The sequence below is a fragment of the Esox lucius genome, chromosome 20, assembly GCF_011004845.1.
Source record: "Esox lucius isolate fEsoLuc1 chromosome 20, fEsoLuc1.pri, whole genome shotgun sequence".
In the NCBI taxonomy this organism is placed as follows: domain Eukaryota; kingdom Metazoa; phylum Chordata; class Actinopteri; order Esociformes; family Esocidae; genus Esox; species Esox lucius.
The window spans coordinates 4,974,258-4,987,319 of NC_047588.1; the positions used below are offsets into that span (position 1 = coordinate 4,974,258).

A 13,062-nucleotide genomic window follows, 5' to 3' on the forward strand; every position below is an offset into this window, starting at 1 on the left:
GAAACAATGCTCAGGTAGGCGGTGGCATTTAAACGATGCCCAATTGGCACTAAGGGGCCTAAAGTGTGCCAAGAAAACATCCCCCACACCATTACACCACCACCACCAGCCTGCACAGTGGTAACAAGGCATGATGGATCCATGTTCTCATTCTGTTTACACCAAATTCTGACTCTACCATCTGAATGTCTCAACAGAAATCGAGACTCATCAGACCAGGCAACATTCTTCCAGTCTTCAACTGTCCAATTTTGGTGAGCTTGTGCAAATTGTAGCCTCTTTTTCCTATTTGTAGTGGAGATGAGTGGTACCCGGTGGGGTCTTCTACTGTTGTAACCCATCCGCCTCAAGGTTGTGCGTGTTGTGGCTTCACAAATGCTTTGCTGCATACCTCGGTTGTAACGAGTGGTTATTTCAGTCAAAGTTGCTCTTCTATCAGCTTGAATCAGTCGGCCCATTCTCCTCTTACCTCTGGCATCAACAAGGCATTTTCGCCCACAGGACTGCTGCATACTGGATGTTTTTCTCTTTTCACACCATTCTTTGTAAACCCTAGAAATGGTTGTGCGTGAAAATCCCAGTAACTGAGCAGATTGTGAAATACTCAGACCAGCCCGTCTGGCACCAACAAACATGCCACGCTCAAAATTGCTTAAATCACCTTTCTTTCCCATTCTGACATTCAGTTTGGAGTTCAGGAGATTGTCTTGACCAGGACCACACCCCTAAATGCATTGAAGCAACTGCCATGTGATTGGTTGATTAGATAATTGCATTAATGAGAAATTGAACAGGTGTTCCTAATAATCCTTTAGGTGAGTGTAGTTAGTAATGATTGTCAGATCCTAATGGAGTTATAGGAATGATTTTCAACTCACTGCCGATAGGTGGCGCAAACTTGCATATTGCACCTTTAAAGAGATCTATTATTTAGTCGTATAAATATGTGAATGTCTCTAAGTGTTACCTTCACTAGTAACACACAATAAAGTGTGCCTTTTTGGGAATCAAATTATTAATCTGTAAGGCAAATGATGCCATCGAAACTGCATATCCCAAAAAACTATGCATTTTACTGGCATTTCAGATTTGTGTCAGCATACTAAAACTCATAGCCAATAATATAAATGTCAGGGCAGTTAACTTTTTAAACCTGTTTCATTGAGAGCAATATTTTTCCTTGTATGTTGGTATGTTAGCCACTATTAGCCGATAAAATATACATGCATTTTCATGATTGCTTTCTTGCTCAAATTGTGGGCAGCACCAATCAAATTTCCCTGACAATGGATTTTATTTCAGACAGGACTTGTATAATTAGAGGACTTTTAACACTAAATAAACAATATCAACATGGCAGATATGGACAACATCAAAATTACAAATGTGGTTTGTACATTAATACCCTTGAAAATCGAATCCTATGTGAATATACAATCTAATAAAAATTTACTATAAAATGTTATATTCCTGCTCCAAACATTCCTGTTTCCACAGACTATAACAGCCAACTTGGACCAATGACGTAAGCTCAAGGGCAGGAGATTTTGCATTCCATAAGATTACAGCAACAACACTGACCGTCAAGCTTCAATATATCTTTACTCAGGCTTAATATAAGTTGTAAAAAGTTGTAAATCTATTTCCCCAGTTTTTAGTTCAGAAATCTGGAATTCTGCTTATTTATGATTATTTAACAGCAAAGGTGCACAGTCCTGTCATTGAAATGTAGGCAATAAAAAAACTATCAATCCACTTTCACTTTGATTATAGCAATAATTTTTGGAATCATTGTGGGGTCAGGTGAACTGTCAGTGGAGGAAGCTAAACTTTTAGGAACAGCACGTTTGACATTGATTGCACTGATGCCGTTACCCGGACTGTAAGTTGAGCTCAGCTCAATTGCTGGGGTAGCTCACTGTGTAGTGAATTTAGAAGAGGTGAATATAACAGGGTTAAGAACCATATGCTCTACTCCACAGCTAGTATGAAATGTCGCTGATGGGGCTATACAATCGATGCCTTTTTTATAGTACAAACAGTTGGGATCTTTATAAGGAGGGTGGTTACACAGTTGTGATGCGAACCACAGGACAGGGTTTGGCCCGGTGCGGGCCAGGGGAAATGTAAGAGGGGCAAGCAACATTTTCAGCAACAGCATGGTTGATGTCAGTTTCACTACCTTTGAAGGTAACATCTCCTAAGCAGCTTGAGCAGGTGATTCTTGCATGTTAATAAAATACTTTAAAGAATCTAGAGGCTAAATTTTTCTTCGATAACTTTGTGAAGACATTGTAGTTTAAAAAGGCCCTACGTACTGCAGTAAAGACACATTTATCATGTAGGCCTGTTATTGACAACAAAAAAAATAAGAATTCTGAAGAAAACCAAGAACTAACATATTTTTCCAAAGCTTATGCCTATTAATAAACATTTAACCCAGGTTTGCAGGCTGATGTTGGTGTAATGGCACAATTATGCAAAGCAACACTATTTAGTTAATCATTATAAAGTAGTTACAGTACAATGCATCAGTGATCACAAAAACCTGGGTAGACGAGTATGGTACAGGAATATACAAAATTGTTATGATTAAAACATGAGATTATTGAATTATTAGTTGTGATTTAAGTTAAGAGAACAGAGAAAGTTGGAAGGGTCACGATGGGGATTGAACTCTGATCTTCGGGATGAATGCATGCACTAATACAACCAAGCCGGCCATGGGGCTTCCAATGATCCATATATTCTAATGGGACCTGGATAGGTCCGGCACATGACATGCAACCAAGTGTGACTGAAGGGGAGGAAGAAAGAAAAAACTACTGATAAATAAAAATAACCAAATTTTACAAACAACGCTGAAAGATATTATATTTTGCAATAATTTATTCCTTTAAAATCAACAGATATGTAATTTGATAATGCAGAAAAATTAAGACCCCTAGCTTCAATACCTGGTCCTGCTTGGAGACGTTTCTTGTAACTGTCTATTAGTGTATTACATTGACTGGGAGGATTTTTTTGCCCACTGTTCTTAACAGTACTGCTTCAACTGTGTCATGTTCGAGGGTTTCATTCATTGCATTTCTTCGCAATTCCGTTGAAGGTTTCCTTGTGTTTTGGATCATTATCTTGTTCAGTTCAGCTTCAGTTTTTCACATTCTCCTCAAGAATTCTCTGGTACATTGTAGAATTTCATGGTTGACTTAATGATGGCAAGGTGACTTGGCCCTAAGGCAGCAAAGCAGCCCTTAAACCATTTTGCACTGTGGACAAACAATTTTACCTTTGACTCATCTTTCCACAGCATGTTCTTCCAGTAGTTTCGGTCTTCACCTAGGTGTTGGCTGGCAAATGTCTGTTGTGTTTTGATTTTCTCTTTTTTCCTCATGTAGCCTACATTTGCACAGTGTCTTTCTGATATTCGTTCTGGCTAAAGAGGTCGGCAGATTCCTTGATTTTCCCTCGTGGTTTTAGAGAGTTCTGTGAGCATCTTTTGGTCTGCTCTTCAGATGAATTTGGGATGACCTGTCCTATTTAGATGGCGAGTCTGGAATTTTCTCCATTGATGATTCATCAGACACTGGAATGATGTACATCGAATTGCTAGGAAATAGTTTTGTAAACCCTCCCAGACTCATGTTAATCTGAAATCTTTCTTCTGGCCTTGGATAGGTCTTTTAATCTTGGCCATGATGTGTTACCACACGCCCATATGGTTAAGACCAAACCAGACAAAGTTTCTAATCTTTAGGGAAGGCTGGACCCTCCCAAGTAACTCTCTAATGATTTTCTAAACCTGATCCTAATTTGAGCCATTTCATGTGATGGTAACTGTAGGGGGGTACTACTTTTTATTTTGATTTAATTGCATAAATGGTTTCGAAGCTCATTTTTTTTGCATGATGTGTTAAATTGGGTTACCTTTTTAAGCGAATGTGGTTGGAATTTAGCTCAGATATCCATCCATCCAAATCTAAATAAATATATACAAAAAAGACAACTTTCCAGTGGGTATACATACTTTTTCATTACTCTATTTTGTCAAAATAATTTTTTACCTACTTTTTCTGCTACTTTAATATATTTAGCTCTTTCTTTTCCATTTTTCACATGACTGAATTTCATACGGGCTACTATGTAGCCTATGAAAATATGTCCGGATAGTGGACACTAATAATAAGGGACTGATCTCTGCAGGCACATATCCCTCTATTCAAACCCACAACCCTTCACTTGGCTTGTCTGTCGGTACATGCCAATGTAAACTGAAACATTATGTAAATGATTATGTAAAACAAGGCCCGTTTTCTCTCTAGTTGCCTGTCTAAAAAGGCTCCGTGAAATGCCAGTACCGACCATGAGGTTTGGTGCACGACATGGACGATGGATCACTTCTGACCCAATGGTTCTCCGACTGTGTGAATAGACAGAAAGAACTCTCAGAGACTTCTGTAGCACCCTCTATCTCTCACTCACTCTCTCTCTCCCATCCTCTTTCTCTCACACTGTTCACAGAGCAAGGGAGCGAGACAATGAGCTCAGCACCAGGGGCCCTGTAATGAAGACCAGCCTCACGCCTGATTAAAAACACACCAAGGCTTCTGAGCTCCGCATCCATGCAGCCATGCCATGAGGCATTCCCTTCACGGTTACCCAGGGAGAAACGCCAATCCCCCGAGACATAGAGCCTGACCCCACCTTGCGCCCCGTACTGGCCTCCAGCACTAGCCACAGCCATGGAATCTCCCTCACGCTTTGCCCTGTCCATTATCCAAAAGGGTAAACGGCAAGGCACCCAGGAAGTGGTGGGTGGGAGGTTTTCGTGGGGGGCAACTACTGTACACTACTATACATCCATGTAAGGCAGACTCCTAAATTACAGGCGACATCTGACTGGATCCCTTCCTCCCCAGACCAAAAGCATTGCATGCAGAGCCTTATTTTGATGTGGCAATGTAAGTATAATTAGAGGTCCTGTGAAAGCAAATCAGGGGGATGGGGGGGCTATGTCTGTCGGTCCAGTGTTTAAGCATGAGGAAGGGGCAGGGACAGTCCTGCTTTCCCGCTTCAGGGTCACACACCTAACTCCCGTGCTGATCCCGCCCATCCCGGGAGGGAAATACTCTCCAGTGCTGGAGAAGAACCCTATAAGCCTGACTGCCTGTCTCCCAGTGTGTGAGACTGCGCGAGGGTATGTTGGACGGAGCGGAGTTATTGTGGGCTGGTGTGTGGGGGGGTCTGTAGGTGCGTGTATGTGTGTGTCTGAGGGGGGCAAGGGGGGGTAGGGTGGGGCTCATGGTTTCGAGTTGCAAGGCCCCTTGCAGAGATCGATCCTAAAGTAGGACAAACGCGTGGAGGCATGGCAGAGCGAGATACATCTCTCTCTCTCTCTGTGGTAACAAGACACTTGTCCCCGGGACCGTCTCCAGTCTGTGCCCTTTTCATCCTCGGGCCATCACCTGCAGCCACTAAACTGCCGGTCACAGAGTTCAAGTAGCGGCTTTGAACCCCTTAACGTGAGCCCTTATTGTTAACACGTATCCCAAAACCCTTAGCCGACACCACGCTGAACGTCTTAAAAACAGGCACCGTGCCGTGTATGACGATGTTGTTCTAAATCTGCCAATCAAATGCTGTGGCGTTCTTCCCTCACAAGCACAGCGAGAGGTTAGTTGTTCAACACTCCCTCCCCGTCCTACCCCCTCTGGGCTCGCTCCCCTACCTATGAAGTACTGGCACGACTCGTTTGTGTTTAAATGCTTCTTTTGTGTTGTTGTTTTACGCGCGCCACTTAGAAACGATTCCCACATTAGGACTTTTACGGCCCAATAAACTCGAGAGTATCGAACCAAATGGGCTGGCCCATATTTAGTGCCTTTATACGAAAACGTATTAAGGTGTAATTGCCGTAGGTGGGTGAGCGTCTGACAGAGTAGCGTAGGTGAGGGTTACAAAATCTCCACTCGCACTCTGAAGGGACACTGGAGCTTTTGTCTGCTGCTTGGAGTTTCCAATCACCACCAGGAAACATGGAGTGTATTATAAGATTTATATAATAAGTCCATTTTATTTCACATTTCCGAAAACGAACTTTTACAGTGTGGTAAAAATGTAGCCTGAAAGAAAAACATCTGTTTGGCATTTAGTCCTGCCAGCGTATGGGATCCTCTGATGACAATGATTGAGGGAGGAAGAGAAGATCCCTTGTGCTTTGGCTCCAGGAAGACCAAAAAACAAGGAGCATATCCACACACAATGAATGCTTCTCTGCCGTGACGTGATGAATGGAAACGAGCAGAAGTGTTACAAAACTAGCCTTCTCCTCCATGTGAAATGGATCTTCCCCAGTTCTCCGGTCAAACACGAAAAAACGCCATACAATTGGAGAGAGAGAGAAGAAATAAACGAAGGCCTTCACAAACCTGCTGTGCTCACCCTCAAATAGGAACACCACGTCTTTTCATTGCCAATTTTAATGAATAAGGGCTAATTCAGTTTATATGGTACGGAGGGGTGTAAGGCAAAGAGTGAATAGAGTGTGTTTTTTCTGTGTGGGGGAGAGGAAACAAAGATAAACCTGAAAAAGATATCACTCTGAGTCATTTTGCTGTGTATTTCTCAGGTGGGATTTCTAACAGTGTAGCATGACGTCCAAGCACCGAAGACTGAGGACGCTTTCACTGGCTTCATCTGATACGGGAGTGGACCCATTCCGCTACCAAAGCACAGTACGGACACGTTCAGGTTCGCTGGTCACACCAGAAATTCACCTCGACATTAACACCACTTCCCAGAGTTTTTGGGAGGGGAATTAATATATGTGTCAATGCAGACGAGAACTTGAATTACCTGCAAAACTGGCACAGTCCCGACCTACAAAAACACACCTGCATAAAGGAGGGCACATGGACACACACAGATGGCTTGGCCAACGGGGCCTGGAAAGAGAATGGAAACACAGTTCCTCAGACTCTGTGGCCAAGACTCAGGTCAGGACTTGGCCAGGGGTAATCCCTCTCAGGTGATGCTGTTCACATCGAGCTTCATCCAGATGATCTGCTTAAATATGTTTGCCGCCCCCCCCTCTTTCCCCCACCCTGCATCCTTAAAAGCCCCCTCGGCAAGGCGCAGAACCTGGGAGGATGGGGGTTACTGCTATTCCACACCACGAACCGCGGATCGCTTTTCAGCGTTTCCGTAAAGTGATCGCTCCATGGGACCGCCGAACTACATGCAGGACTACTGTCCGGGACAGACGCACCGCGGCTCTGGAATAATCAGGAAAAAGTCTGAGACTAAAAATAAAAGACACACGACTGGCTAAAGCGTGCGCATGCTCACGGCAGGATGGGGGGCACCCATCCCACAGATTAGAATGGCATCGTGTGAAAAGGCCTTGTTAAGAGACAATATCTGTGGCCCTATTTTCACTTTTTCCAAAGCAGTGTGGCAAGCGCTGGATTGAGTGGCCGCTTTGATCCTTCCCACTCCCTTTCAGCAACTTAATCAACGTATTGCATTGCATTCGGGCACCGAGATCCAACTGTTAAGATTTACTGCCACTAAGATGGGACCTTATGTAAGCTTTCAGCACATAAAGCAAAGCTTTCCATAGCCTATGTGTTTGTGGGTGTGTGTGTGTGTGTGTGTGTGTGTGTGTGTATGTGTGTGTATGTGAGAGAGTGAGCAAGCCAATCTTGTGAGACTCATATTCTCCAAAACACCCCAAACTTCAACGCCAATCTTTCTGACTGGCATTCTCCAAATCACTCTTGCTTTCTTCCATCAATTTGACTCAAAGAGTGAGTTTAAAATGGCAGTGAGAGGGACATTAATCTGTTTTCCATTTGATTGCAACCCTAACAATATGAGAAGTACAATTGACAGCCTCCTTTCCCATTTAATGTCAATGACACCTTGGGCTTAGGAAAAGTTTCCAATTTCTCAACAAAAATGTGTGTTTCTTATTACACATTATGGTAGACTCTCCGTGTTTCAGACCGTTTGGTGACTATTGATTTTAAACACAAACAACTTCTATACTAATTGATCTGTGTGTTGGACGTTCAGAACTTTTCACTATGTGTTGCATCTTTTCTTACATCAGATTAGTCAGATTACTGGATAGATCCACACACAGCAATATTCCTTTTACTTTGGCATAATCTAGATTTATTTATCACTCAGCTAGAAAGTTTACTTAGGTATCGTAATCTGTTTAATTTCATTTAGAAAACGAGTTGATGGTGATAAGTAAAAAAAATTATAATCAAATTCTGATTATTATAATTTAAAAAATGGATTTTGATGTCACATCTCTGATCTTTTAAAACAGTACACAATCATTGTTGACCTTGGAATCATAACTTCTTCAGTGTAGTGGCCTTTCACTGCTACTGCTTCTGTGGCCTTACAAACTTTCTCTGACCCAGGATGCATCTCTTCCTAGGGGCAACGTTTGTGCTCCAGCCTGTTTTATGTAGTCAGCAGGTGGCATCATTAGCCAGAGAATAAAAATGAAAACAAATGCCCTTGAGTCTATTGCAATGACATCATAATAGACATCATGATTTTCTCTTTTTCAGTGGGCGGAGTGAGGGTGAGGAGGTGTAAATGTATTATGGTTTATTCATTGGTCTAATAAACAGCAACAATTGTGACAGTGGAAAATAGGAGGGTCATGTAATGTCTTTCCGGTAAAGTACCCACTTCAGTTAAAGCTCCAGACAAGAGCATCTGATTCAAAGACTAAACATCAAGGCCTTGAGGTGATTTAAATGAGCTTTTCTGTGGATACAACAAAAATATGTACTGTGGGGAGTACTCGAGGCGTCGGGAAACGATGCAGTGGAATATAGTGGCTGGTTGTTGAAGCCAGCTCACACCACAGAAATCCCATCAAATTAGCCTACAGGCTGCTAAACCATTTTTTTTTACCTTTACCGTTATTATACCAGATAAGTATGCGAAGAACACATTCTTATTTACAGCAATGACCTGGGAGCACTTAACGTTATGTGTCTTGCTTAGGGACAAAACGACAGGGTTCTTCACCTTGTCAGCTCTGGGTTAAGTACCAGCGATCTTTCGTTTACTGGCCCAACCTCTTGACACCTACCCTTCACTTAACAGAAGTAGAGGGAATTGATGGGATCATTTATGGCCCATTCCAAAATTACACCTACACGTGAATACAATGAAGTATTCATGAAAATGATACTTCATTTGCGTAATGTGTGTTTAGGCCTTCTGGGAGTTATAAGATGTTAGTTTTCTCTTTTTCCGTGAAGTCAAATTGATATTTGAACCAAATGTGTCCAATTGGTCCTCACTGAAAAAGTGAAGCACTGAAGTAAATATAGATTTTTTTTATGTTCGTGTCATTCCTGAATTGACAGGAACTGACCACAAACACAACCATATCATAACAGCAAGGTAAATATTTTGTTCATTTAAGTAGGAAATCTATTTCTGAACTCATGACATACATCTAACTCAGGCAAGAAAGTGGTCAATTCTGTCTTTCATTTCTGAATCGTGACTGGGACCGTCAACACTGATTTGGATCCTGCCCTGTTGCAATGTAGAGCTGTCATGGTGAACCTTGAGAGTAAGGTCAAATATTCTACTGTTTCAGAGCCTACTGAACATTGAGCTCCACCGCATGGTTCTCTCAACAATCGTGATCAATAAAGGAAGTGAAAACCTCAACCTTGGCTGTCTGCCATTGCATGCTCAATGTTGCTTTTAGCCTCAAATTGACCTTTCCAATCACAAAACAACAGAAACTAATTCTCAACACTCTAGTATGACTCTGTGGACTGTGTGGCACGAATAATCTAGTTTGAGGAAATCTGAGAGCTTAAGGTTCTGTTTGTGCGTCTCAAGGCTGTTCTCTGGGTCAAACGTGTGAGTTAACCTCTTGCTCTCAACCTCATCTCCTGTCGCTCACTCACACTCTCTTACTCACAAACACCCCCACCCCCAAAACACACCTAAACCATTTCAGTCACAGGCCGAAACACTTCTCAACGTGAACCAGTTAATCTGTGGCACGTTTGATCCCATTAAGAAAATTCGATTACGGAGCATCTGAGATCACCCCGAATGCTCAGTAGAAAAAAAGAGGCGTAGCAAAACGAGTGTGTGTGTGCCAGTACCATGTAGTGATTGCCTGATTATTTGCAGATGGGCAGTAGATGGCTTGCAGCCGGGAGTGGAGGTTCCCCTTGGCATGTCTTGCATATGATTAAATCTGTGATTGCCTTACAATTTACAAGCCCCCAAAAATTTGCACTGAGAGGAGGATCATCCTGCTCTATCCATAACCACACTCTACAACTGTATTCTGGTCAGGCCCTGGGTATGGCTGTTTTGTATCTGCTAGCGTGGGGGTCAATGAGGACTAGCGCAAACACAGATTCAGATTAACCCTAACGCCCTCTCTCATCGCCACAGGAGTAAGGATCCTGATTATGTCACCGATCCAAAGGGGAGTGGCTAACAACCGGCGCAATGATCCCACACTGTCTGCCTATTCGCTCAGCGTTGTTGTATTTACAAATGGGCTCTCCCCGCGCATCCCCAGAGGCTATTGTTATGCGGGTACCAACTGTTCAAAGATAACTCTGTGGTTATAAGATCAATTAAAACCAGCTTAGGGGTTTGGAGAGATCCAATTCATAAGACAGGGAAGGGGGTTCTGCCATCTATTCATTAAATAGCTCCCACAGTACGCCCCTCTAAGCTTCTGCGCACCACCATAGATCGGCCAATTCCAGACAGACGCACTACCATCTTTTTGCTGTCTAGTCGCTGTAGTCTACTAAGCAGTTCCACAGTTAATTAGACACAGACCACTCTTTGCTGGCACGGACAGTCGGTCACATAAAAGCCAGAGAGACTCCCAAGCACAGTGGGATATCTTGAGCTTGTTTTCACCAAATGAATCAATAGTAGTTCATTTGTAAGACATCGGAAGCAGATCAGCCTATAATATTGGCATTGTTAATTGTTTGGTAAACTATGGACGGTTCGTTGAAAAAGCAAATTTTGCGCAATAGCCAAAACATCAACCAAACTTAAAAAATAGGCTCATCTAGTGATAGGCAAAATATAACATTGGTTAGGATTAGAACAATCTATCCCATTTTTTTTTTACACTTGAGAAATATAGTTTCCACGTTGAACTCATTTTTTTCCCCTAACGGCCCGGAACATTTAGCCTACTGAAAGACTGGATAGACCCGGCTACTTTAACACCACAGTGGTACTTTTTCCGTAGGCTTTTCACCGCGACTAGACCGACAAACAAGGTGGATTATTTTTATCTCACTGCGACTTTAATTAGGCCTATATCGCAGCTGTCAATATCAAAATGCGTGAGACAATCCAGACGTTGAAGAGCGCACTTATGGCATCATCTAAATAAGCCATCCAACAAGATGCTGAACTGTCGCTGTGGCTGCAGGCTGAAGCACGCTACAAGATACGGTAACCGTTTTGGCCGTATGGTAAAAGATGTGGAACACATTTATACCCAGCATGGTAAATGATCTGATCGTGGTTATGATGACATCATTATGATGACTATTATTCGTAATCTCCAGAATCAATGGCAACAACAAAATCAGGATATTCTATTAGCCTACAGTACAACAAATGGTCTTAAGTTGATATTGATATTAATGGTCCAACCGACCATAATCTACTTTACTGATTCTACTGAGTCTCTCTCAGAAACATATCCAAAACTTCTCACACAGATGTCACATTGTTGGGGATGCTACAGGCAAAGCTAGATTACTTGTTTCCTTACCTCTTTTGTTCCTCCTCCAGCGATTTGACTGTGTTTGACAGTTGCTGTACTCCATACAGTTCAACACGATTAAAGCCAATGAGAAAAGTCGAAACTGCATCTGGACGGCTATATGGTGTTCCGACTCGAATAAGAAGTGCCAGTGATGTTTGGGAATAATCTGGGATGGATTTTCTGGTTCAGTGTCCTCCAGTTTCTTGAATGATTCCAATTTGTCACACATTAGATGAAAAGCGACAACATAGTATCATACCGCTGAATACTATCATTTTATTAAATTCACGGATCCTCTCATTCACAAGTGTCCTTTTGAATGCTGTAAAAGAGAGATAATCTGGGTTACTATGATGAATGTGACGAGATTAACATCTTTCCAAACTTTCAGAGAACACTACATCCAAGATTAGCCAATAGTAACGCAACATAAAAGGTTATTCTGCCCCACATATTAATTTACGCTCAATTCTCGACAAGTTATTGGCATTAAATGAATGCATTCCATTTTAACTTTGTTGTGCTTCTCAATCAAGAAATAAACCTTAGCGTAATGAGCGAAAGGTGATATGATTAACAACTAACAAAACATGAAACATACCTGCATATGACTAAATCCACTTCAGTAGGCTACTTCTAAGTTCCTTCAGAAAGCCACAGTGGTTTTGAAGCATACAGCATCCCTCTTGTATGAAAAGTTATTCTGAAGAGAACAGAGGTCCGAGATATCTTGCTTTTCCTTTTGTGAACGCGCGACTTTTATTCCGATAATGTGTTTCCCCGGTGAAATCTTGTCATTTTCGATGTCAACAAACTTTACTATACCATTCTAATGTCCAGTTTCATGTCGGGTTTTAAGACAGAGTAGAAACAGCAGAATCTAATTGAAGTTGTATGCATCTGCGCAAGCAGCGGAGCAGAAGGTAGTAGGCTACTTACTACTGGTCCTGATGCTTGGGTTGCTTTCTCATATAGCTGCTCTTGTCACGTGGAGATTTCTAGATCTGTGGGGCTGCTCAAAATTAGAAACCCCTTGGCCAGAGTGAAGTATTTTTTTCTTATTATTAGAGATTATGAAGATGACACATGCTATTTAGCTCCCTGGGTCCCCGCTACACCAAAGGTTCCCCCAGGGTCCTAGTGCTTGAAATAAATCAACCGCAACCGATTTGATTTTGGTGTGAAAATAGACACGTTAAGTTTGGGTTAGTTATATCCTGTCATCTTAAAACGAAAAGCTCATC

The 13,062-nt window shown here is 42.2% G+C and overlaps 1 protein-coding gene across 1 annotated transcript in view; it reads right to left on the reverse strand.

The window, feature by feature from the left end:
• rspo2 (R-spondin 2) overlaps window positions 1-12,855 on the reverse strand; it is a 59,974-nt gene extending 47,119 nt beyond the window's left edge. Inside the window, exons 1-2 of the mRNA XM_010905496.3 lie at window positions 12,420-12,855; window positions 11,825-12,140 (exon numbers count right to left, since the gene is read on the reverse strand). Of these exons, the coding sequence (XP_010903798.1) occupies window positions 11,825-12,047 (223 nt within the window). The 5' untranslated portion in view covers window positions 12,048-12,140; window positions 12,420-12,855. The remainder of the gene's footprint in view (window positions 1-11,824; window positions 12,141-12,419) is intronic.
• Between the last annotated feature and the right edge of the window lie 207 nt (window positions 12,856-13,062).